General features: G+C 34.8%; 5 protein-coding genes across 16 annotated transcripts; 2 read left to right on the forward strand and 3 right to left on the reverse strand.

Annotated features, from left to right (window-relative positions):
- Positions 1-1,266: 1,266 nt before the first annotated feature.
- On the reverse strand, positions 1,267-3,462 carry LOC105137517 (uncharacterized). Of its 2 annotated transcripts, XR_844610.1 has the most exons (4): positions 2,909-3,462; positions 2,672-2,843; positions 1,649-1,698; positions 1,267-1,490 (listed from the first exon to the last, which is right to left on the reverse strand). XR_844610.1 is itself a non-coding variant. In XM_011043279.1 (3 exons), the coding sequence occupies exons 1-2, from the start codon at positions 3,360-3,362 to the stop codon at positions 2,680-2,682; spliced, it is 618 nt and encodes a 205-aa protein (XP_011041581.1). In that variant the 5' UTR covers positions 3,363-3,462; the 3' UTR covers positions 1,551-1,698; positions 2,672-2,679. The 2 variants fall into 2 exon arrangements, 1 of the variants encoding a protein (XP_011041581.1); XM_011043279.1 differs by lacking the exon at positions 1,267-1,490 and having other exon boundaries at positions 1,551-1,698.
- LOC105137515 (chalcone synthase-like) lies at positions 1,697-2,660 on the forward strand. Its single transcript, XM_011043278.1, has one exon. The coding sequence runs from the start codon at positions 1,738-1,740 to the stop codon at positions 2,221-2,223; it is 486 nt and encodes a 161-aa protein (XP_011041580.1). The 5' UTR covers positions 1,697-1,737; the 3' UTR covers positions 2,224-2,660.
- A 390-nt stretch (positions 3,463-3,852) lies between the features above and the next one.
- On the reverse strand, positions 3,853-6,582 carry LOC105137518 (protein phosphatase inhibitor 2-like). 3 transcript variants are annotated; one of them, XM_011043281.1, is made up of 5 exons: positions 6,509-6,530; positions 6,194-6,232; positions 5,667-5,779; positions 5,147-5,323; positions 3,853-4,374 (listed from the first exon to the last, which is right to left on the reverse strand). In XM_011043281.1, exons 2-5 carry the CDS (start codon positions 6,196-6,198, stop codon positions 4,136-4,138), a joined length of 534 nt encoding a protein of 177 aa, XP_011041583.1. In that variant the 5' UTR covers positions 6,199-6,232; positions 6,509-6,530; the 3' UTR covers positions 3,853-4,135. The 3 variants fall into 3 exon arrangements, with proteins under 3 accessions (XP_011041583.1, XP_011041585.1, XP_011041582.1); XM_011043283.1 differs by lacking the exon at positions 6,194-6,232 and having other exon boundaries at positions 6,509-6,582; XM_011043280.1 differs by lacking the exons at positions 6,194-6,232; positions 6,509-6,530 and having other exon boundaries at positions 5,667-6,179.
- Positions 6,583-7,182: 600 nt separating this feature from the next.
- Positions 7,183-10,141, forward strand: LOC105137519 (ADP-ribosylation factor-related protein 1-like). Of its 4 annotated transcripts, none has more exons than XM_011043286.1 (8): positions 7,183-7,398; positions 7,794-7,849; positions 8,033-8,237; positions 8,360-8,500; positions 8,930-9,038; positions 9,134-9,195; positions 9,296-9,399; positions 9,508-10,141. In XM_011043286.1, exons 3-8 carry the CDS (start codon positions 8,145-8,147, stop codon positions 9,629-9,631), a joined length of 633 nt encoding a protein of 210 aa, XP_011041588.1. In that variant the 5' UTR covers positions 7,183-7,398; positions 7,794-7,849; positions 8,033-8,144; the 3' UTR covers positions 9,632-10,141. The 4 variants fall into 4 exon arrangements, with proteins under 4 accessions (XP_011041588.1, XP_011041587.1, XP_011041586.1 ...); XM_011043285.1 differs by having other exon boundaries at positions 7,794-7,837; XM_011043284.1 differs by lacking the exon at positions 7,794-7,849.
- Positions 10,142-14,262: 4,121 nt separating this feature from the next.
- LOC105137520 (uncharacterized) lies at positions 14,263-20,176 on the reverse strand. Of its 6 annotated transcripts, none has more exons than XM_011043293.1 (7): positions 19,721-20,176; positions 18,406-18,531; positions 18,208-18,303; positions 17,825-17,977; positions 16,386-16,689; positions 16,029-16,220; positions 14,263-15,690 (listed from the first exon to the last, which is right to left on the reverse strand). In XM_011043293.1, the coding sequence occupies exons 1-7, from the start codon at positions 20,045-20,047 to the stop codon at positions 14,480-14,482; spliced, it is 2,409 nt and encodes an 802-aa protein (XP_011041595.1). In that variant the 5' UTR covers positions 20,048-20,176; the 3' UTR covers positions 14,263-14,479. The 6 variants fall into 6 exon arrangements, with proteins under 6 accessions (XP_011041595.1, XP_011041593.1, XP_011041592.1 ...); XM_011043291.1 differs by having other exon boundaries at positions 14,263-14,580; positions 14,666-15,690; positions 16,029-16,689; XM_011043290.1 differs by having other exon boundaries at positions 14,263-14,580; positions 14,662-15,690; positions 16,029-16,689.
- Between the last annotated feature and the right edge of the window lie 4,347 nt (positions 20,177-24,523).

A 24,523-nucleotide genomic window follows, 5' to 3' on the forward strand; every position in this document is an offset into this window, starting at 1 on the left:
GCAAGGTCCATGCTCTTTGACCTTTTTCCCTGGCTATTACAAGACCACGTGATGGAAACCCCCCATGCACGTGGGGCTCGATGCCTGTGCTAATCACACACTGCCATGTGGTGATATCCATCTGGCAATCCACTTGAATTGACTGCAGACCTCGTGATCATAGGCGAACATGACAGGAACAGCAAGCGGTAGGGGTCGGTCTGCCACGTCAAGGATTGAAATACAAAGAAAGAGAGAAGGAAAGAAATGTCCCTGATTTATTTTAAATATAACTCTAATTATTTAATGTATAATAAATCTTAATTAAAACTAACCTAAAAAATGAATAAATAAAATAAAAATGATACACGCGCACGTATCTTTCGATTTTTAACAAAGAGGATTAGCATGTCACTTCAATCCTTAATCGCCATGTTTTCTTAATATATTTTATCAAATTCGAACATAATTTTCCCACGTTAGAGCCTCTTTGTTTTTTATTTTAAAAATATTTTTAAAAAAATTATTATTTTTTATTTATTTTAAATTAGTACATTTTTAATATTTTCAAATCTTAATATTAAAAATCATTTTTAATAAATAAAAAATATTTTTAATATAAAAAATTATTTAAAAAATAACCATACAACCTCCGACACTAAAAAAGGAATTCATAATGCCGTCCCTTTCTTCTTCCTTTTTCATTAAAAATTACCTTAAAATTATACATCCTCACGCAATGTCCTTCATAGTGAACTAAGAACATTTACTGCAAACTAAGGCTTGGTCTAGCAGTGAAAAAAGCTTGTCTTCTTTCACCGTACCTGGGTTCAAATCCTAGCGTGCACGTTTCTTTCACCGCACCTGGGTTCAAATCCTAGCGTGCACGTTTGTCACCTTCGCGGTGCCTTACATGCTTACTGAGTTTGCAGAATATTTAATGGGCCGTGGGGATTAGTCATGGATATTTAGTGGGCCGTGAGGATTAGTCATGGTACGCTCAAGCTGACCTGGACATCCCACGTAAAAAAAAAAAAAAACTAAGAACATTTACCTCCCCAACCTTATATATATACACACACACATATCATAGACTGTAGACGGCACACACACACACACATATCATAGACTGTAGACGGGTGGATGATGTACCCTAATGTTTTAAAAATTATTTTTGATATGCATATATTAAAATAATTTAAAAATATTAATTTAAAATGAAAAAAAAAGAATTTTTCTATCAGAATTCGAAAGAACAAATATTGTTTGGAAGTTCATCCTGCGTTTAAAAACGAAAGTGAAGCAACAATTCAGAGTGAGGTTTTCATGTACATCTCTAACCTTGAAGAAGAAGTGACTGGAGGCATGCGCATCCATTTTAATGGAAAGTTTCCATGTACAGCTCCGTAAACACGATGATGACTTTGAAGAGATGACATGATCTAATCCATAATCCGGCATGGGAGGCGGATCAACTCTTCACAGAGAAAGGGAGGACTGACGTGATTTTGCTGCATTTGGCAGCACATATATATAAGCTTTGAGAAAATGCCTCGACTCAGAAACTGTTCATGAGCAAATAATTTAAAGCTTGCGTATTGGCATTCACGAAGAACCTCCAAAAAGAGAGACTGCCCCATTAAAACAAACAAAGGCAGCTAGAAATGACCTCAACAGATGGAGATTTTGGAGTGCCTACAAAATTGCTGGAAAGAAATCCTGTAAAAATAAATAAAACAATATCAATCCTCAAAAGCAATGATGAAGATACTAAATAGTAATGCCTTTCATTCTCATAATGAAGATGAGGTGGGTTGCCTCGTCGGACAAGCACTTTTTGGTGATGGAGCAGCAATCATAGGCTCAGATCCTGAAACGCAGATAGAAAAGCCTCTATTGCAACTCGTTTCTGCGGCACAGGTTATGATTCTTGACTCGGAGCAGGCAATCGAGGACCATACTGCCGAAATGGAGCTATCGATCCATTTATCAGAGGATGCGCATGAACTGATAACCACTAACGTTGACGCGGCTCTTCGAGAAATTTTGACCCCAATTGGTGGTGGTTCAAGTGATTGGAACTCGTTATTTTGGGCTGTACATGCAGGAGGGCGAGCAATTCTTGACGAGGTAGAATCGAAAATTGGGTTCAAAGTAGAGAAACTTGGCGTTGCTAGGCACACACTAAGTGAGTATGGGAATTTGGCAAGTGCTTGTGTGCATTCCTTGTACTTGATGAGATGAGGGAGAGATCTGTCATGGAAGGCTAGGCCAGTAAAGGGAAGGGCTTGAAGTGGGGTGTTCTAATTGGGCTGGGACCTGGTCTAACCATGGAAACCCTTGTATTGAACTGTGTGTCCCTGCTGCGATTACAAGGAAGTCGAGCTCTCGACTGGCTCAATGTCTTCCTTCCATAACAAGTGCAATCCAAGCTAACAAGATCCCTTTTTGCCACTTGTATGATTGTACTTGTTTTGCAGTATAAACTAAAGGGTTCTTAGCTCTTCTGCTTACGACCCAAAAACAAACTAGCAGTCTCGAAACAAAAAGAAATAAAAGGCATATGAAAAGGACTAGATGATATTAAACAGGGAAGCAAACTTCGACAACATTCATTATGCAGTAATTTCTTAAATTACAAAACATTCGATCCCAAACACGCAATTTACCATCCAAAAAAACAAGAACATACCATTTTTTTCATTCAAGGTTGGTATGCCGAGATCGAATGACCTCAGGGCTCTGTCCTAAAGCCTCACCTAACTTGTAAACAACCATCTCAAAGAACACAAACAAGGCCCCCTCAAAAACACTTCCCATTGGCATCAAAGGCCTAGATTTCTCCTCTCCGCCATCGCCATCACCCTTATCATCAGCCAAGGCATTAAAGGCCTAGATTTCTCCTCCCCGCCATCGCCATCGCCATCACCCTTATCATCAGCCATGGTCTGTGCTGGCAGATAACAAACCACGCTAGCATGCTTCACACAGGATCCTGTCTCAGGCTGAGCCGTCAACAACAACACTGTAGCACCATACGATCTTGCGAGTGAGCATAAGGCATCAACAGTTGAGAATCCTCCAGGTCCAGCAGAGGCTATGAGGAGGTCATTTGAAGTGATTGGTGGGGTTGTCATGTCAAAGACAAAGTGGGTAGAGATGCCAAGGTGAGCCAGCCTCATGCACAGAGCCTTGAGCATCAGGCCCTCCCTACCAACCCCATAGAGGAAGACACTACCATTTTGGGCTGCCGTGGAAGTGAGAGTGGTGACCATGAGGTCTAAGGGTGGTGGGTGGGGGCCAGTGGGTTTGGCAAAGATGGAGGCCATGTGATTGCATATGCGTGACGCTAGAGAGGACATTGAAGCGGTTTCGGTCCCCATTGTTTTCTGCTGTATGTTTTGTCTTTCGATTCTTGTTTTTAAGTTGTATAGTACATGAAGGGATATCTATCAGGAAGAGTGTGTGGACTGGATTGAGTGAGGAAGTGAACAGAGTAAGCAAAATGCACCACCCATAAGCAGCTTCCAATTGTAATGACACATGGAGTTACCATATGTTCCAAAAGCGAACCTTAACATAAGACCTCACGTTACCATAGGTTACTCTCGGTTGCGAGAGACAAGTGTTCGATCACCAAAACACGAGTACTTTATTTCGCTTGCTGAATTTTCAGCCACAAAAACTTCTTTTTTCGCTATCTTTTACTCGCCATCTTATAATAACTTCTAAAAAAGCAATGTCGTGCAAAGCTTGCCATCAAAAGGATTAGGGCAACTCTGACCTTCTCATAAACAACAGAAAAATGGTCAGTTGAGCTCATCCTATGCACTTTGCAAGATAATACACACCAAGTAAAACCATAGCCAACAGCAACAAAAGATTCAATTATCCATAAAAGAAAACACATGTTTATTTCCTTCGGAGGAGAACAAGGGTGCAGCTGCAACCAAAAAGTTGTCTCATGACAATTGACAATGCAAGGCTCAAAATCTATTTACAAATTTCAAGTAAAATCACACATGAAAACATACAAATCAGGAAAGGTTACATCTTTGTGTTTGAGAGAAGGTAAGATACATCTTGTTTTGTAACAAAATACCATGAAAGTGCCAAAACTGTCAGCTTCTCAAGTGTCAGATTGGTTTGATAGCCTCTAAACCCCATTAGCTGGAGGTGAAGAATTTTTATGTGAAGTTGCAGTACCTTCTTCAATCTCTATATCTCTCACACCAGCAGTTAAAGATGAAGTGCCCTCCTTCTCGACACCATTCGCTTCATCATCTTCGTCCTCTAGGAAAGAACCCTTCCGCCTTAGTTCCTTCACTTTCCGAAACTCATCATAATGTGCTCGTCTCAGCTCCCTAAAACTTGAACTTCTATCCGTTTCAGAATCTGACGGTGGAGGAACAAAGAAAGTCCATCAAAATCATGCTGGGAAATGAACTGATGAAAGCAGAACTATTAAAACTACATTAGAGGGAAAGAAAGAAAAGATGGCAATGATTTTGAGAGATCGGTAATCTTGAGCAAGGAGAGGCACTTGCAGAAATATACAAACTAAGAGAGCTAAAAAGATGGCAACAATTTTGCACGAGGGAAAGTGCATACAACCCTAACCGCAAGCACAAGAATCAAGGACATTTAAGCTTCAAAGAAAATCATAGCTATATACAATGGTGAAGGTGAAAACCTAACTAAAGAGAACTCGTGTGTGAGCTACATATACACCCTTCAGTTGCTGATGAGATGATTGATGGAATCTAAAAATTTATGTCTGTTAAACAAAAGATTATGAGGGAGAATAGAAGAACAAAAAGCACCCGATACCTTCTGTTTCTTCACAGATACCTTCCCAAGAAATTAATATACATGATAAAAATGATTGGCGCAATGCTAAACTCTCACAAGTTGCAACCACAAGGGAGCAGGGTTAATCATTCAGAGCAGTCATTTCATGCAAAAAATGCAGAAGAAACAGACTTCTCCGAATTCTCTCACAGAGTCCCACTTTCATGTGATCAAAACTGGATAATGGCATGCCAGTACAACAGTGAAAGCAATAACACAAAATTGATTCAAAGATTGTATGGTTGTCTATGCAATCTATGGGTTTAAGTTTAAAGTAAAAACACTTAAACTGAAGAGCAAAGATGCAATGATGGACCTTCTTCATCTTGTTCCATAGGATCAGCCTCATCCTCAGATGATGTCCAGCCACTAGATCGTTTAGTTGGGTTTCTACTTGAGGATGCCATAATATCCAATGCAGACCTCAGATCTTCTGCACGCATTGCATCCTCAATAACCTCATTAAAGCTGCCCCCCCTTGGAGAAAGAGAATCTACAATAGGAAAAAAAAAAAAAACCAGCATGGAACCTTTGGTTAGTGTCTAGGAAGATGTCATATTTTACAGACAAAAATTAAAGAGCATATAAGGAATTCTATCCAATCTTTTAAAGCAGCAAATTTAGTGAAAAAAGCTTTATGCAGTTATCCAGTAATCAAAAAGAAAACTCAAACCAAAATTTGGGAAATACTAGACAAAACTCAAATCATAAAGGCTTGACTCCATCATATTGGTACTCTTGAGAGTTAACACCTGCAAAACACTACTGTACAATTTGATGGACATTCAAATGCTAAGTAAATAACAGTATTGCAAAAAAGAGATAGATCAACATACCATCATCAACATCAATCATGGGGTGATACGGGGTCTTGGGTTCAGTGATTTTCTGCCTCACAGGCTTATTTGCTTCAATTTCCACAAGATTATCCTCGTTCCATTTTACTCCCCTGTTATCACCCCAATACATATGAACAACATGAATACAAATCTTACAACAACTCACGACTAAATAAAAACATAGATGTAAACTAAACTGCAAAGACGGTATAAATCATTAAGAAAAAAACAAACAGGAAAACCCAGTTTCTCACTCGAGCAATCAAAATACAGGAATTTACAAAGAACCCACCAATAATAATACTCTACATAAACAACTTCCATAAACTATATTCTATAATCATTAAGGAGAAAACCAAAAACCCATTTTTCTTTGAATAAGAACCTGCTGATTCCTAGCATTACAATCATAATACAAACATCCATAGATAACTAAAGAAAAGAAAACCCATTTTTTGTTTATTAAAGATAATTAAGAACACTAGTATGCAAGAATGCAAACAAATGGAAACTGAAAAAATCACTTCATCTTTTTGGCGGCTACGAAACAGCTGCAGATTGAACTGATTCAACAAAGACAGAGAAATTTGTCAAATTCTTGATAAAATCAGATTAAACATACACTTAAATAATAAAACAGATCATTAGAATTAAAAAATAAACAAAAAATTCAAAATTTCTTTCTGGGTTTAGAAAAAATGACAGATTGTGCATGATTTAAGTAAATTTAATGGTAATCAATCAATAAAATAAGGAAATAAATACTATAGAAAGTAATAAAAGTGATTATAATAATTAAATGAAAAGAAAAATGAGAGAAAGAGAAGATAGATCGGTACCTGTTTGTGAAATGTTCTGCTGACTTCTGTTTTGCTAGCAATCAAAAAAATGGCTCGTTTTGGCGTTTACTTTTTCATTTATCATCTCTTAACTCTCCTGCTGTTTCCAAAACTACCCTTTCATATCTTTAACGGCGTGTTTGGAATTTGGACAAGTAGAAAGAAAGGAAGCATCGAGAAAAACAAAAGTAATTAAACACGGTTTTACTACATCAACCTGAAACATTTCATTTTTTTTAAATAAAAATAGTATAGTTTTAATTTTTTTTTTAAATCAAAGTATATTTTAAATAGATCATAAGTTAATTAGATAAATTTATTAAGCGTAAAATGCTATTTAATTTATTATAAAACCTGATTTAGATTACAAAAATAATGAGTAATGGATTTGAGATTTAATTATAAATGAAGGAATTTATTAAATTCAACTAAAGTAAAGAGTTTAATCTGATAAAATTTATAAAGTAACATTAACCTTTTAAAAAAAATCACAAAAATATATTCAAATTCCATTAACATTAACCTTTTTTTAAAAAAAAATCACAAAAATATATTCAAATTCTATATCACTTAAAATGTTTTTTCATTAATGTCAGTTAAGCTCCAACGATCACTTAAATTTTTTTTTTTCATTAATGTCAGTTAAGCTCCAACTTATTAAACAGAAGAACTTCTATTTTTATCGATTTTGATGATCCCTTCTTTAAAACCATCCAAACATAACCTAAGATTATTGAATATATAAATAAATAAATAAATTACCTCACAAAAAATAAAATAAAAAAGAGTGAGAAGCTCTGAAATCACATGTAGATTTGAGCAGGAGAATAGCAGAGCATCAGCAACTACTACTCTTTATTATTATTCTCTCTTTCAATTGTCACCAAACTGTAAGACTCCTTACTCTTACATGCATGTGCCTTTGATTTTTTCCATAACATATTTTATTTAAAAGAAAATGTTTTGCTTTTTTTTTTTTTTGTCAAGTTTTTATGATTTTCAATGCTAAAAAGCAGCTGGGTTTCTCTCAATTTTCAAGCTTGTGCTCAATCTTTATTTTGGGTCACTTTTACTTTGATGGTTTTTGAGGTGGGAACTTGAGATTTACATGTGATTCAGTTTCTTATTAGTGTATTCAAATCCAGATCGTGATTTTAATCTATCTTTCTGGTTTTTGAAGATGGAAGTTAAGATTTTTAGTTATGTAATAAAAAGAAAACGGGAATGTGATTTGATTTGATTAGATTGCCACTTTTTGTGACAATTGCAATGATGGCATGTGCAGAGATTAGGGGAGTTTTAGTTGCCAATATGAGCAAATGGAGAGAGGTTAGTCGAAAGGTTAATTGCCTGCCGAATTCAGTGTTTGTTAACAATGATGTTTGATTATGCGTTCAATAACTTTTAGTGGTGTTAGAAACCTAAATCAAATTATTAGTGAATATACAGAGGGATACGGTATGTGGATAAGGTAGATTGAGTTGGAATTCTCTGTAATGTGGATTGTTTCTCATTGTATTTCAGGATTGTTAATCAACGATCAGGAGAGTAATCTATTTAGAATCGTGAAGTTTGTTCCTTCTAAGACTTGAATGTTAGAAGGAACAACTGATTGATAAGATTAGACAACACAGAGATGTTCTCGTTGTTTTATGGCCTTTGGAAGTATATATTTAGTAAGACAGAGTTTCATGTGCTCATTCTTGGAATCGACAAGGCTGGGAAGACGGTAATGCTTTTCTTTTGCCTTGATAGTTGAATCCATCATAAGCTTTACAGAATTGCTCTCGTCATTTATCTATGGTTGCCAGAGAGTTCACTTATTGTCAAGTTTTGTTTGTGAATTGGTAGACATTGCTGGAGAAACTGAAGTCATTATACTCAAACTTGGAAGGCCTCCCTCCTGATCGGATTGTTCCAACTGTTGGACTTAATATTGGTCGTATTGAAGTGGAAAATTCAAAACTGTTGTTTTGGGATCTAGGAGGTCAGGTATGTAAAGTTGATAAAAAATAATCAACTTTCTGAAACTGTCTAAAATCTACACAGGTTGGGTTTTCTTATGCTCGGCAAGGCTTAAGTGTTTTTTACATCGTTGTGGTTGTGCCAATTCCATTGCAATGGAGGCACTCTGCTGAACAACAGGCTTTGAATCAGATTTTAAATCCGTGGTCTTATGTATCATAAAAATACTCCAGGTTATATATTATGTCATGCTTATTGTTGTTAATTAAAAGAAAATTATGCATAAGCTCTGTCTAGGTGTTACTACAACTTTTATGTGAGAAACAGGCTAACATAATGTGAGATTTCAATTAGAAAAGTGATTATATTCTTTGGTTTTTGGTTTTATATGATGTGTTACACTGAATATGCAACATGCTCAATGTTTGAGGTATCTCTACACATTTCTCTTGCCAGCCTGGTCTTCGCTCAATTTGGGAAAAATATTATGAAGAGGCACATGCTTTGATTTATGTAATTGATGCTGCTTGCCCATCCCGTTTTGAAGATGCAAAATCCGAGTTGGGTAAGTGACATTCTATGGCCACAGTTTTAATCGTAATGAAGATCTTACTATTGGTAATAGAATGATGCACTAAAACCTTGAACATGTTTTAACAGAAAAAGTTCTTAGGCATGATGACTTGCAGGGAGCCCCTCTTTTGATATTAGCAAACAAGCAGGTATGACCTACTGTGCCTCTATTGTCATATTGCTTGTTGATCTTGCATATAATTAAGCAAAATGTAAGTTTTTGTTTCTTAGACATAAATTTTATGGCAGGATCTTCCTGATTCTGTATCGGCAGATGAGCTTGATCGATATCTAGACCTTAAGAAGTTGGATGAAAGGGTTTACATGTTTGAAGCTGTTTCAGCATATGATGGGTAAGCACATGCTAGAACTTTAGGTTCATTTCTGCCTGAACAATAGAGGCTCAGAAAATAATGTTGAAATCTGACAACCAATCTCAGCATCCAAACACCACCTCACAGATTGATATTTAATTGCAGTATGGGGATCAAAGAAAGTGTAGAGTGGCTCGTGAAGGTAATGGAACGAAGCAAGAGAACTGAGATGTTAAGAGCTCGTGCAGGTTTAACAGGCCCTGGGGCTTAGAGACTGTGTCCGATGCAGTTGTTTGCCCTGTATGTTGTAGCAGCTGTAAATAAACAGGGATTAACTTTGAGTCTACATGAAGAAGTCAATCCATTTTTCAACCTCCCCTCCCCTGCCGCAGCACAGCCTTCTCATTCATGCTCAGTATACAACACTTCTACTCTTGTAATGCAATGGAGCAAGTCAGAGGAGGGAGAACACTCCCTGCTGGAGTGACCAAGGTTGCTGGCGTAATATGTTACTACCTTTGCCACTTGAAATGTTTTTACTACCAAATTTTAAAACTGCTGAGGTGCATTAATTTCTCAGTCAATGATATTAGAGGAGTTAAAGATATCATTTGCTCTATTTATCATAGAATTCTAATTGTTGTGTCATCAGTTAAGACCCACAAGATGTTTTTAAGAGATGCAAATTTATAGAATGTGTGCCAAGTTGCCTTGTTCTATTCAATCCTAAGGAGTTTCTCTTGTTTTTTCATGATGGGAGTAAGATGAAGCTTACAAGAGATGTGAGATTCTTTTTTTGTTTTATTTTCCTATTTTTATTTTATATTTATAATGGAATCACCCATTAATCAATGAGGAAAGTCTAGCATTACACAGTGAACTGTCAAAAAGGGATGGCACTCATGAGTAAGCATATTTGTAAGTTCCGCGGTTCTGCTCGACACCTAGCCAAGGTAACCTAGACAGATTTTGTTTCGCTGTTTTGTTTGAGCAAAATAAATGCTAAGAATTGAGTTCAAGAAAATCAGCAGCACTGAAATATGGAATTCGAAAAAACTAAAGCTAATATTGGTCGTGGGTTGAAGAAGGGAAGGCTGTCCCACAAGGCACTAGCCATGGATTTTGCATGCATGATATTCCCATTTTCCCTGTCCAGATTAATCCAGGCAGGAGAGCTGAGTACGCTGGAGGGATCTTATATTCAGAAAACGGTAAACTCAAGAATGTCTTGGAATGCTGAAAAATTATGTATTGGAATTCAGATATAAGGTTACATTCATATATCAGACATTCAGAGTTTCATCCTGATAGAAAAGACTTGAGATGAATAAGCAATGAAGGATACAAATCTACATCCTAAGCTGGTTTTCTTTCATGAAAATTTAGTTAACCAAAATAGCGTCTTGCTTCAACTTGGCGAGTCTGCAAATGGACATGCATGCTTGCGTGCTGATTAGTTTGGAACAGCATGACCTGCAGGTCTGACTCTTTCCTTCACCAACGGTTGCGGTTCTAAGAGGAACGAAAGACAAGAGGAAGAAGAAATGTCAAGTTTGTGCAGCGGAATAGTTATATGAAGATGAACAAAAATCTTGAAGATAGAACAACCATACAATAAGTTCCGAAAGGAAAGGCAAAAGAACAGAAGAGGTATCACCAAAATATTTACCAAAAAATCAGCAGACAGACTCCCTCCTGGGGGGGGGTTGTACGCAATATAATTCAGGAATAATAATTTTCTTCAAAAACAACCATAAAGATAAATACAGCCACTCATTTTCAGAGTCACAATTAACCCAAATCAGCCAACCATAAAGATAAATACGGCTCATTTTCAGAGTCACAATTAACCCAAATCAGCCACATCAAACAAATTAGCCAAAATCCTAGCTACTGCTCGTCAGCTCATCTAGGCTGGTAACGAATCCTCAAGAGTCGTAAAAGAGCCAAAAAAAGAACCCAGCAGCAATTTCAACTTGCTCATAGACTTCCTGTCCTTGTCTATTTTGAATCTAGAACAGATTATATTGATTAAAATTCAGTCTATTATAAAAAAAACAAAAGATCAATGTTTTTAAAGTTCACACTTCTGGAGGACTAAAAAAAAGAAGAGAGGAAAAGGCAGCATTTAGATCGCATTTTGAAATCAATGAATGGCAAAAGTTGGGATCATGGAATGATAACCCCAGGAAGTTATTGTATTGACAATAAGAAAGGATATGCCAATAGCCTAATACCACTAGTTCTTCGGCAAATTGGAAGGACAAAAAAGAAAAGAGCGCAATTAAAAGCAAGCTAAAACCAAGTAGAAATGTCTAGAAAAACATGATCACTAATTCGTTTGAAACGAAAAGAACTTGAAAAACAAGATCAAGGGAAACTTGTTATGTCCTGAAGTTTAAGAAATGAACCAAGATAAACAGCTACACAAACAGAAAGAATAGGCTAGTCAACAGGCACCTCAAAGTTGGATACACACAGAATAAAATAGCTCAAAGCACAATACTTCTCAACCAGATTCTGCGTCATTCCTCAGACAGACTCCAACAAAATCCAAAAGCATGCACCATAAGTAAAACATCAAATGCTCAAATAAAATGATTATCCATGGTAAAAAGTACTGCTACTTACTCAAAACTGTTAGATTCTTGCACTAAAAAAACAAACCCAGATAAGAAAATCACTTGCAGAATCAAAAGAAAGTAAAAAGACACAAACTTTTCTGAATTTTTTTTTAATGTGAACCTGAGAAGAAGAAGAAAGTCTGCAAAGTTGTCCAATTTGGAGGTTTTGGAGGTGGGTTTGAAAAAAAGAAGGGTTAAGTTCAACTGTGCCTTGTAATTCAACTACTACCCATTCTCGACAATTCTCTGCTCCACAGCTACACTTCACCTGGATTTGCATTTTCTTGTTTTTGCTTTTACTTTGGGTTCTTTCTCGCTGTGAGAAATTTCATCAAACAAGTTGTGGACAACAAAAAGAAATCGGGTTTATACCAGCAACGAATTGGCGGCAAGTTGGATGGGTTTTGGCGGTTCTTTTCTTTTCATTTATTTAAGGTATTATATTTATAAACACATTTAAGTACCTCAGAAGTATTTTCGGATCAATTTAAGTACACACACTAATAAAATTTACTTTTCCAACCCTTTCATAAATAGATCATTTGATTATTGTTTCAGGAAAAAAAAAACACAGACAATAAAAATAAATACATGTACTTATTATTTTGAAATTCACTCTAAAAATATATCAAAAAGGATTTATTTTATATTTCTATTATTATTTATCTAACTAAATACAACCTACAAATTTACTAAAAATAAATTCTCACCTCCATTCAAGAGTAATTATGCAATTTTAATTTTATGTACACTCATGTTTTTATGAAAAAATGATTATGCAAGCTTGTTTTATCAAGTGTTGATCAACCTTGCACAAAACAAAAGCATTAGGATTCAGTCCATCGTCTTCAATTTTCATTACTTTCTTTTTTTTCTCTCACAATACAAATAACAAAAATGCATAGGGCAGCTAGAAATCAAAAGGGAAAATAAAATAAAAATATATTTAAAAAAAATTACCACTGAATTTCTTTAGCTATCTAATGGGAAAGGGTAACAATCTAAAAATATAAAAAATAATTTTTAGCAAAAAAGAAAATGAGAAGTTTAAATTCATTGAATGTGGAGTTCTCCAATGCTTCTGAGGACTTAAATTCAGTATATTCATGGATGTTATTTCAAGCTGGACTTCCATAGACTGTAGTCAACGTACCCTTTACTTTCCAGGGTAGGTAGCATCAGCAACATGGATTCGGCAAGTTGGATGGGTTTTGGCGGTTCTTTTCTTTTCATTTATTTAAGGTATTATATTTATAAACACATTTAAGTACCTCAGAAGTATTTTCGGATCAATTTAAGTACACACACTAATAAAATTTACTTTTCCAACCCTTTCATAAATAGATCATTTGATTATTGTTTCAGGAAAAAAAAAAGAGACAATAAAAATAAATACATGTACTTATTATTTTGAAATTCACTCCAAAAATATTTCAAAAAAGATTTATTTTATATTTCTATTATTATTTATCTAACTAAATACGTTTTTGATGTTTATATTTTAAAATATTAACTAACTACAACCTACAAAATTACTAAAAATAAATTCTCGCCTCCATTCAAGAGTAATTATGATATTTTAATTTTATGTACACCACTCATGTTTTTATGAAAAAATGATTATACAAGCTTGTTTTATCAAGTGTTGATCAACCTTGCACAAAACAAAAGGATTAGGATTCAGCCCATCGTCTTCAATTTTCATTACTTTCTTTTTTTTCTCTCACAATACAAATAACAAAAATGCATAGGGCAGCTAGAAATCAAAAGGAAAAATAAAATAAAAATATAGTTAAAAAAAATTACCACTGAATTTCTTTAGCTATCTAATGGGAAAGGGTAACAATCTAAAAATATAAAAAATAATTTTTAGCAAAAAAGAAAATGAGAAGTTTAAATTCATTGAATGTGGAGTTCTCCAATGCTTCTGAGGACTTAAATTCAGTATATTCATGGATGTTATTTCAAGCTGGACTTCCATAGACTGTAGTCAACGTACCCTTCACTTTCCAGGATAGGTAGCATCAGCAACATGGATTATTGGAAACATGTCTGGACCTCCTCTTTTGGTTTTTGAACATTGGCTCAGATTGCTAACGAGCTCTCATGCTAATTTCAGAATTGCAGGCAAACTACTTCAACATTAGGACAGGCTTAGAGTTAAGTTAATCATACCCAAAGGATTGTTAGAACAGACTCAGAGTTTTTGTGGTAATGTTGCCAACCACGCGAGTACTTCTGCATGTGAAACACCATTTGGGGGCTAAGAACTAGGATGGATTACAAGCAACAACAATCCCACAGAGGGTAACTAAACTTGAAAATTTCTAACAGTTACAGCAGTTATTGAGTTAAAATTTGATTACAACTACATTAGTACAAGAGTGAATTGGCACAACTAACAAGAGAACTTTGGATGATCTTGTTCTGAAAATTATAATCACATCCAGAAAAGTTTTCCGATCTGTACAATTGAATCAAAACAAGGGGACTCATTATCTTCGACGTTTATTGCTTCTTTCTTCGCTATGCTGCCGTCGACTAGGTCCAGCTGAGTATCCTAAATTAACATGTTTAGCGTGCGGCAATGCAGGCCCTGCCAAAGCTGCTTGATTAAATGAAGGCTTCTCTGAAGTGCCAAATTGCTGGCATAAAAATTCAGCTTGGTAAAACTCACCTACTTTTGGCAAGGTGAAGCCACTACTTTGTTGCTCTTGCGAAGAGCCAGCTTGCTGCGGAAGGCAATCCTGAACCACATCAAAGTCCAGTGGAATCGCACCTGTGAGCGTTTTTATTGCAAATTCGATGCAGGGGTCTGACCACACATCCGCAAAAGGCAAGTTGAGAGGAGATACTGGCTTTTCGTCAGCCTTGTTGCTAGTTTCAACCCCTCTAGCACATTCTGGAATAAACAGATTTCCATTATTCCCAATGTCTTCCTTTCCAGCATGCTCATCCAAAGCAGCCATGCCCAAAAATTCATTATTGCTTGAACCTGGTGACACTTTAATGCTATCAGAATCAACAGGTGCGTCAGTGAGAGTTTTTATTGCGAAGGCAATGCATGGATCTTGCCATAACTCCTCAAGTGGCAGGTCGAAAGGCAGTCCTGGCTTCTCACCACTATTATTGGCAGTTTCAATCTTTCCACCATGTTCTGCAGCAGCAAGTTTACCGGAAGATGAAACAACAGCACATTCATGCTTCTCATCCCCCTCCTTTCCTGATCCTGCCTTTCCAGCATGCTCCATATCCACAATACCATGCTTGCTTTCATTTGACTCCACTGGCATTTCTGTGCTTTTGGAGGTGTCAAATGCATTCTTTGTATTCAGCTCAGTGTCAAGCTCACCACAGGAAGCCTGCTCACTTGTACTAGCAATTACCTCATTACCTGGTTCAACTGCAGCTCGACGAACTCGAGTTATTGCCTTCAGTTCTGGTGTTGGAGCTAGTGGAATGCCAGCAAGACGCTTTGAGGCCCGACGAGGAAGGTTAATATCATTTTTATTCTTGGATTTTCTTAATCCAGCCCTTTTAATTTCCTTTCTTGTCTCCCCAACTTCCAATAATAGTTTATCCTCTGGAACACCACGTGAAGGATCTTCAACAAATGAAGCCCTAACAAAATCACACTTCTCTCCTGTTTGGTTGGAACCCTTATCCTCAGGAAATTCTGAGCTGCTTGATTCAGTTCCTACTCCACCTGCATCATTAAGAAAACTCATACTGATCACAAGGTCTTAGTATGCAGATTCAGAGTAATAGCCCCCAGAAATTCACCAACAAAACCCCACTCAGGAATCCTGTAGAAATTGCACATCCTCCAGCAAGTTGTCAAGTTACACATACAACTCCTTTTATAAATAACTATCAAATACTCAAAAGTAGAACTATTTTCCTAATCTCATCCCTTCCATCTTCTTACACTCACCTCTTTATAGAAAGAAGCGATGAGAAAAAAGCAAGAAGGATAAAAAAAATAGTAAGAAAGCAACTACACACAAATTTTTCTTGGCAAGGATAGGAAATTTATGAACATACACTGGATAGGAGTATGCTTGGAGACAGCTGTGCATTCTCCTGTAGAGGATGAAGCAAGTATCTGTTTGTCCTCAGAAATTTCACACGACTTCAAGCTCTGGTCACTTATAATTGAACTTGGAGATCTGTCAACTGCCAATCGTTGTTTCTTAGTTGCAGACACACACTGATTAGAAGTATGCACAGAGACAGTATTGCATTCTCCTCTAGAGGCTGAATCATGTATCTGTTCAACTTTAGCAATTACACATGACTTCCAATTCCGGTCACTTATAATTGGACTTGGCATTCCACTGACTTCCAATTTTTGTTTCTTGGCTACAGAGACACACTGATCAGAAGCATGCTCCGAGACAGCTGTGTATTCTCCTGCAGAGGCCAAGTTAAGTGCATGTTCATCTTTAGCTATTTCGCATGACTTCAAGCTATGGTCACTTATAATTGAACTTTGTGTTCTGTTGACTTCCAACTTTTGTTTCTTGGCTACTGACTCATACTGATCAGAAGTATGTTCAGAGACAATTATGCGCTCTCCTGTAGAGGCTGAATTGAGTATCTGTTCATGTTTTGCAATTTCACATGCCTTCAAGCTCTGGTCACCTGTAACTGGACTTGGTGTTTCATTGACTTCCAAATCTTGTTTCTTGGCTACAGCTAGTGACTACAAGAGAAAAAAAAAATGTACTAAAAAAAGTTAACAAATTGAAGATTACCAAATTTGATCCAATCAATAGTTTCAATTGGCATTCCAATTAAGGAACACCAGAAAATAAAGTTAAACAATCATCAATGTTGCTAAAAGCGCTAATCAGTGCAAGATGTCATGCACAACAAAGTAGCTTGTGCCTTAGTGTCAGTTTCAGAAGCAGGAACATACAAAGTGGATCTGTTCACACATGATTAGACAGCAGAAGCACAAAACTACTTGCAGACCATCAGTTTTCAAAGGAATACTCAGATTTCTTAGGCAAGAAATGGTGCTTAAGTGGTAACAAAATGCCTCAACCTTCAAAATCTGAGACCGCACTGAAATCTTCCTCTTGCTGAGCAGATAATTGAGCATGTACAGAGTGGAAGATTGGGGTTACCTGAAAGCTAATACACTTTGACACTACAGAAGCACAATAACTTTTTAGACGCAAGAAAAGGTGGATAAATTAAAAATAAGGTTGTTTTCTGTTTTTATGCTGCTATTTAGACATACACACATCCATATGAAGGGGATAGAGCTACTTGAACAAGCAGTTGGACTCCAAAAGAGTACTCTACTGTCAGAGGCAAAAGTGTGGGGCTACTAGATTTCTTGACTCCATCTTATAAAGGAAAATGGGGAAGGGTAAGGCATTTTTAATTCCAATCAACTATTTACACGTTGAAAGAAAGATAGCAGAGCTAGATGAGATTGCCCAACCCACATACCAAAAGAGTATTCCAATTTTGGAGACGAGTAACGGTGGTTAAATAAGTGTGAAGATGAGCAAATAAATAACACTTTTTTTACCAATAAAAGCATCTCATTATAGTTGTGTGTATTTTCATTATCCTGGTTGGTCGCAGATTGGACATTTTGACAAATCTCAGATGGACAGGCCATCCTAGGACTGAACTGACCAAAAGAGAGATTGACCAAAAAAAAATAATTACTACATAAAACTATATAAGAAACGCTAACCAAAAAAAATTAATTACTACATAAAACTATATAAGAAACGGTTGGAGGGTGCAATTAAAGAAAATATCTGATTAACCAAATATATAAAGATGTGAGAATAGAAGCTAGTTATTGATGCACCCACACAGGTTTTATCATCTTTCAACTCTACAACATAGTTGTCTCTGTGGTTTTGGTTTCGCTTGAATGCCAGCCTTCCTACCCCACCACTTTCAATGTAGCGATGTGCTCCCTTCATGGAGCGGAAAACATATCCACTTACAGGGTCAGTGTAAAACTGCAGAAAATAAGGTTAAGTTAAATACTATATGAATCCCTAGAGGCTGAGCTATATTAGCAACTAATTAACTTTTGCACATGAGTAGCATACAAATTGAAGTTAACGTGACAAGCAAGTATTTCTGGAAACAAGATTTGAGAGAATTCTGGATATGGGATGATGTTCATATTAGGGACTAAGGAGCTCATGAAGAAGCTTTGCCACAAGAGGAAGTACAGGTTCCATACCGGATCTCTTCTGATTCTGCCACCTTTCTTTGTTACTTTGATTTCCTTGGTCCATCCCAGAGGTAACCCTTCTGGTACAGTCTTCTCGATTACAACCTAGATTGCTTGATCATTAAAAGCTTTTTCCAATAAATTGATAATATAACCAAGAAAAATAGAACAAAAAAATGCCCAAAAGAGCAGCATGCTTCCTCAGACCTTGTTTGAGGACCGCTGGTCATTGCTTCCTTCCTTTTCTTCAGATTTAGGATGGCTTCCATTGAGATAGCGTGATACCTCAATCTTGGAGTTGAATCTGAGTCCACCCGTGGGAGGAAAATAAAACTGCAATAAATATAATGATTTAAGATAAGATTTTCAGCTGAAAGATGATTTAAAGTTGTTACTTAACGTAACATCTTTTTATTGCTGCATTCTTACTTAAAGTAACTTTCAACTGATAATCAAAGACAAGCAGAATAGTATCTTGAAAGACATGGTCATGCCTCCATTAAATAAGAGGCGAGTGAAGCTCGCATAAGAAAACTATGCCAAGTGGCACTAGTTAACAAATAAAAAGCCATTACAATTTAAGATGTTGTAACCCAAAGACTTTTAGCATTACTCTAGAGAATACCCTTTCATTTCGAGTAGCGTATATTGGGGGGCTAAGCAAAGCAATAGCAAGTCCTAGCAACTGGATCTAGGAATCATTTTGGTGGCTTCACATACTCCATACTTTTGAATAATTCGATACAATCAAATAATCTTCTGTATAACCGAACAATTAAAATGTGCAAACTTATCTTATTCATTGTAAATGGCTTTCCAAAATCATTAAAAAAGAAAGAAACCCTAATGCAGCCATGCATTATATATTCTTCCTATTTTCCAGCTTCCACTCAAGGGAGCAAAAGCAAAACGGAGCCATGGAAAATGGCTATTGGTCCAAGGCCCTATCTAATAGAATTAACAACTATTTACTTTTTGGAAAGTTCAAAATTCATTCTCATGTCACAACATGAAAATAAATTTACTGTAATGCTTCATGGTATCACAATCCAACAACACAAAAGAACTTCACTTCGCTGAATCTGTTCTTCATCTCACTTAACACAGCTCAAGTTTGAATCTTTCATTCACAAATTTACAAACCAATTTCTAGACCCACAGCAAATGGGCATGCATCTCATAATATCCAAACTTCAACTCAAACTTCCCATTCCTACACAGTACTGGACATTACCAATTACCGCATCAGCTAAAAATTAACTTGCCTCAACAAAAATTAAAAAGAAAAAAAACATAAATTCACTTCTATTACTTCTACACAAAGCTCACCAACAAAATCCAAAAACCCTAAAGATCCAAAAACAAAGGACAGCAAAACCAAAAGGGTCATTTCTTCATCAACAACAAAGCAAAGATCTTAACTTTAACCTGAGCTAAATATCTAAAACAGAAAAAGCCAACACAGAAAGACCAAATCTTGAGTTAACAAAAGACTAGATAAAACTAAACAGTTACCAATTACCTTATCTTTTTTACCATTATCTCTCACTTTAACTTCTACCCTCCAACCTTCTGGCAACCAATCATCGGATTTAGGATCCCCCATCTCGCCCACCGTTGTCTTTTCCAGGCAGTGATCACCGGCAACTGAAAAAACCACAACCACCACCCTTTTTTTTTGTACTACATAAATAACTGCTTTGTTTTTCTGAGAGTCAAGGGTCTTGAGAAGAAGGAAGAAAAGGGAAAATTCAGGACAAAATGAGTGCGTGCAGGATCCCACGTGTTGCCATACTTCTAGTGTTCTTATTTGACCATACAGCATAAGCATGAAACTTGTCCCTCCCATCACAGTATTAGTATTTGTTTTGTCTACTGTCCTCGGTATCTTAACCAGTCTTGATGTGTTACATTAGGTAAAACACCAGTTTCTCACATTTACTTCTTGGATTTGGATTTGATTGTTTTTTCTATATAAAAAAAAAAATCCAATTGCAAAGAAATTTTTATTTAGTTAATGGTGTATTCTTTTTTATTTTATTATCTATTTTATCCTGTTTCTGAGAAATGAAAACAGAAAAAAGATGAAAAAAATAGACAAAGACGAACTCACCGAATCCATGATTGGTTTATGCTGACCAAATGATTATTTGATTTATTTTGAAACTATAAACGTTAATTAATTGATTTTGATTAATTATAATGGATTTTAAGCTATAATTACTCTGGTAGTGTGTGATTTTTATGGATTACTTCACATGCTGAGCGTGGACTTTTGTTTTTCTTCTACTATTGCTCATCTGATTAGGATTCTGGAATATGATGCTTCTTGCAACGTTGTATGACTCCATTTGTTGGAAGTATTACCGTTAACCTTATCCATTACCTGTTGTTTTTTTTTTTGTGGTTTTAAAACTTTACTTGAGTTGCATTAATAATTTTCTAAAAAAATCAAAAATATTTATTTTTTTTAATGAAAACATCTAAAAAAGAGTTAGTGAATGATATATCTATCCATCATGTTATTAAGTTAATTTAAAAAAAAATTAAAACTATTTTTTTTTAATGAAATACCTAAAAAAGAGTTAGTGAAGGATATATCTGATACATCATGTTATTAAGTTAATTTGAAATTTATTTATTATTTTAACTTAAAAATAATATTTATATCGTGAGTTAATTAAGTCTAAAACAATGTTTTTTTTTTTTTTTAACAGATGATCAAACACCCTATAGGAATCTAGTTTCGGCTAGAAATCAAGCTTGCCACTGGCAAGACTTCAAGATGGTGTTGAAGACTTTCACATGATCCTTAGCCTTGTTGAGTTGAGATATTTAGGGTTTTGGACAAACTCAATATAAGCTTTTTTAATGGGCCTCGAGTGATTAAATTCGGGCCTGAAAATGTGCCTCAGGCCTTTGATATTTACCTACATGTTATTTTGGGCCTGCGGGCTTGAGGTTAGGGGAAGGACAGCTTTCTAAGTGAGAGAGGATTGTAACAAAGCTTAGCTACCACTTCCATAATTTATCACCATGATCATAACAGTGTAAAATGCAAAATTGATAAACTCGGCTTGTCACCCGATATGGCTTAGAATTCTGGTTATAAGTTGGTTATGTTAATTTAAATTGGTATAGATTAGTTAAAATAATATTATTTTATTAAAAAATAAAAGCAATATTTTTTTAAAAAAAATCAAATAAAATTTTAATCGAATCATTAAAATTGTAAATTAACTCTTCAAGTTAAATTAAATTAATTTTGAATTGGTTCTTTTTTAAATTTAGTTCAAGTTAAAAGTTATGTTGGTGGGGTTCAAGGTTAACCCATCAATCTATGTTAGATTTAATAATTATGGTAAAAGTATAGTGAAAGATATACTTTTAAAATTATCTAAAAATAAAATCTAAAAAAAACATAATTTCACTTTGTAAATGACCAGAATTTCCATACAAATACAATAGTTAAGGAACTGATATGAATTAAGAATAAGGTTTTCGAATGGAGGGTTTAAAACAAGATTAAAGAAAGACTTGGTTTTAATACTAGAAAAAAAAGGATTTATCTTAATTATTAAAAAATAAATTGATTACAACTTTTTTAACTCAAGATTTGTGTAAGTGGATTGAATAAGACATAAATTTAACCTTTGATGACATGAATCATAAGAGGAATTATTTCAGAAAAGGATTATTAGCAATATATGACACAACCTTTCCTCTTGATTGCCTTGTTTGTTGAAGAGTTGTGAACAAAATGTTGTTGCCATGAACACCATGGCTAAGTTATAATGAATTGTAAAATGAGTCTTGTGATAAATAGGTTTTTTAATTGTATCTTTTAACTTTTATTTTTTAAAATATCTTTTATTTAAAAAGTATTAAATTTATCTTTTAGATGATTTTTGATAGTTTTAATATGCTGATATAAAAAAATTATAAAAAAATATTATTTTGATACATTTTAAATTAAAAAACACCATGCATTATATACTATTATTATCATTATGATAGTTTTTGCTTTTTACTCACTAATCAAATAGGTTTTGTTTATACCGAATATCATATATAATTCTGTTTAAAATTTTGATTTTATAAAAGCTAAAATAATTTATTTTTTTTATAAAAAATATTTTTCATTTATTTTCCATGCAAAAACCCAACTTACAACAATTTTACTTAAATATAAATTTTTAAATCTATTTTTATCAAATCATAACTTGAAATATTTTTCTTAAACTATTTTTTTATTTAATCAGAAGCAAAAACAAGCTAAGTAGCTCCTAATAATTCTGGCTATTTAGCACACCAAAAGTCAAACTTTATTATGTTCAAATGGGGATAAAATTAAAGCTCCACCCGGTCCCCCACAAGCACACCTGCATTCTCTTGCAATGCCTCCAAAAAGTGCATCACATCAAACAGCTAATCAAGGCAATGAAATTAAGTGATTACTATACAGAATTCGCATTTTTTAAATAATATATGGAAAAGTCAAAATAATATTTCGTAATTGTTCATTTTTTTCAATTAAATTAAACTCGTGATATATCACTAAAGCCATGGGCTATGTGAACTTAGACACAAATGTATTTTATAAAAAATAAATCATTAAAAAGAAGAAGAGAGACCTCGTATATATTTTTGGTTGATTTTTCTATGACTGTCTCATTTGATTGTTCCCGTACACCTTCTTGATTTATAACAAGAACTCCATGATTTTCTTTTCATCATGTTCTCCAATAAAAACAAAAGCCCTCTTCTCCATGGATCAAAGCATTGTGCTAAATAACCATTTAAACGATGATGAAGTAATAAGAATTTAAAATTAAAAGGTTTGCTTTTTTGGTGGTTTCAGGTCTAAGTTTTCAGTTGCTTATATAATAGCTACTGAAAACTTACATGGTAGTTAATTTCAGGATCTATAAAATTAATCGTAATATACATAAACTAATTTGAATATCCATATTAACCTAAAAAAAATAAATATTATGTTAAATTCATGATATTTGATGCAATAGACACCTGGGGCTCTTTGGATTCTAGGATTGAAGATAAAATGCTGTTCTTGGAAGTTTGTGGATGAGCATATTTGATTATTTTTCTAATGCATAATGGGCCCTTGTGTTGCTAGCTCCAATGTAATAAATATGAGAAAAGAAAAAAAGGAAAAAAAGAAAGAAAAAGAAGAAGTGAGGATGTACAAGTGAGTTATTTGTGTCCATAAACTGTGGGCAGGAGGCCAGGAATGATGGCTGTGCATGCATTTGAAAAACAAAACAATTCAGGAGTTGTTCATGATCCAGAGAATCTTGCTGCAAAGGAACATCATTGTTTAACTTGCTATTGATAAACAGTTCAATACAAAATCATTAATTCTTGACAAAACAGAATTATCTACTTCAACTACATCATTCTAGAGAGAATAAAAAACAGTCCTGCAAATGTTTTACCATAAGAAAAAAAAAAGATAGAAATATGTTTAATTGAAGAAATAAATATAATAAAAATGATAGTTTTAAAGTGAAATTATGTCTTCCAAACTAAAAAAACATAAATATATTTTCTTTGCCTTAATTAATTGTTTCTGTTTTTTGTGTATCGAGACAATAATACAACGCTGTCCAAATTAGTACTCGCAGGGAAAGAAAAAAATAGCCTTAATTCAGCAATCTTCAAAATTAACTGGATGTATAGGGAAATATGTATAGATTATTCAAAAAAATTATTTTAAAAACACTATATATATTTCAACAAATGGAAACAGATTGGAATTTTGTTGATCCGATCAGTTGTGGAGTGGGTTTGGTCCGCAAGGAACAAGCCTGCGCGAGACGGTGTGCAGTGCCTTGATGTTGTTAGTGCTGGATTCTGAAGCCTTAAAAATGGAAGAAAGGGCTTGTAGAAACATTGAAGAATGTTTGGTTTTCGACCCTTGTCCTGTTTCTCCATTGCTAGGAGACCTTTTGGTATCGCGGCAAGTGGCGCCATGAACGAATACCAGGAACACTATCAGGAAAATAAGGAACTGCTGAGGATTTTTATTCCTCATGATGAAAATGGTGGGGATATAGAGAGCAGAGAGTTTGACAGATAGGAAAATGGATTTTAGAGCAGAAGGAATATGGTAGGTTTGTTGTTCGTACTTTGTCTGTGGTTAATTAGGCAGCTTCGTAGTTTATTTATAAGGCTGGCCATGTCAGGCCAGGCCACCTTATGTTTATTAGCATTTGACATTCATAAATTATCAACTCAGAATTTTTATTTTTTTAATTAATATATATATAATCAAATTAACTTGTATATATTTTGATTAATTCTA

Source organism: Populus euphratica, unplaced genomic scaffold, assembly GCF_000495115.2.
Source record: "Populus euphratica unplaced genomic scaffold, PopEup_1.0 scaffold149.1, whole genome shotgun sequence".
Classification (NCBI taxonomy): Eukaryota; Viridiplantae; Streptophyta; class Magnoliopsida; order Malpighiales; family Salicaceae; genus Populus; species Populus euphratica.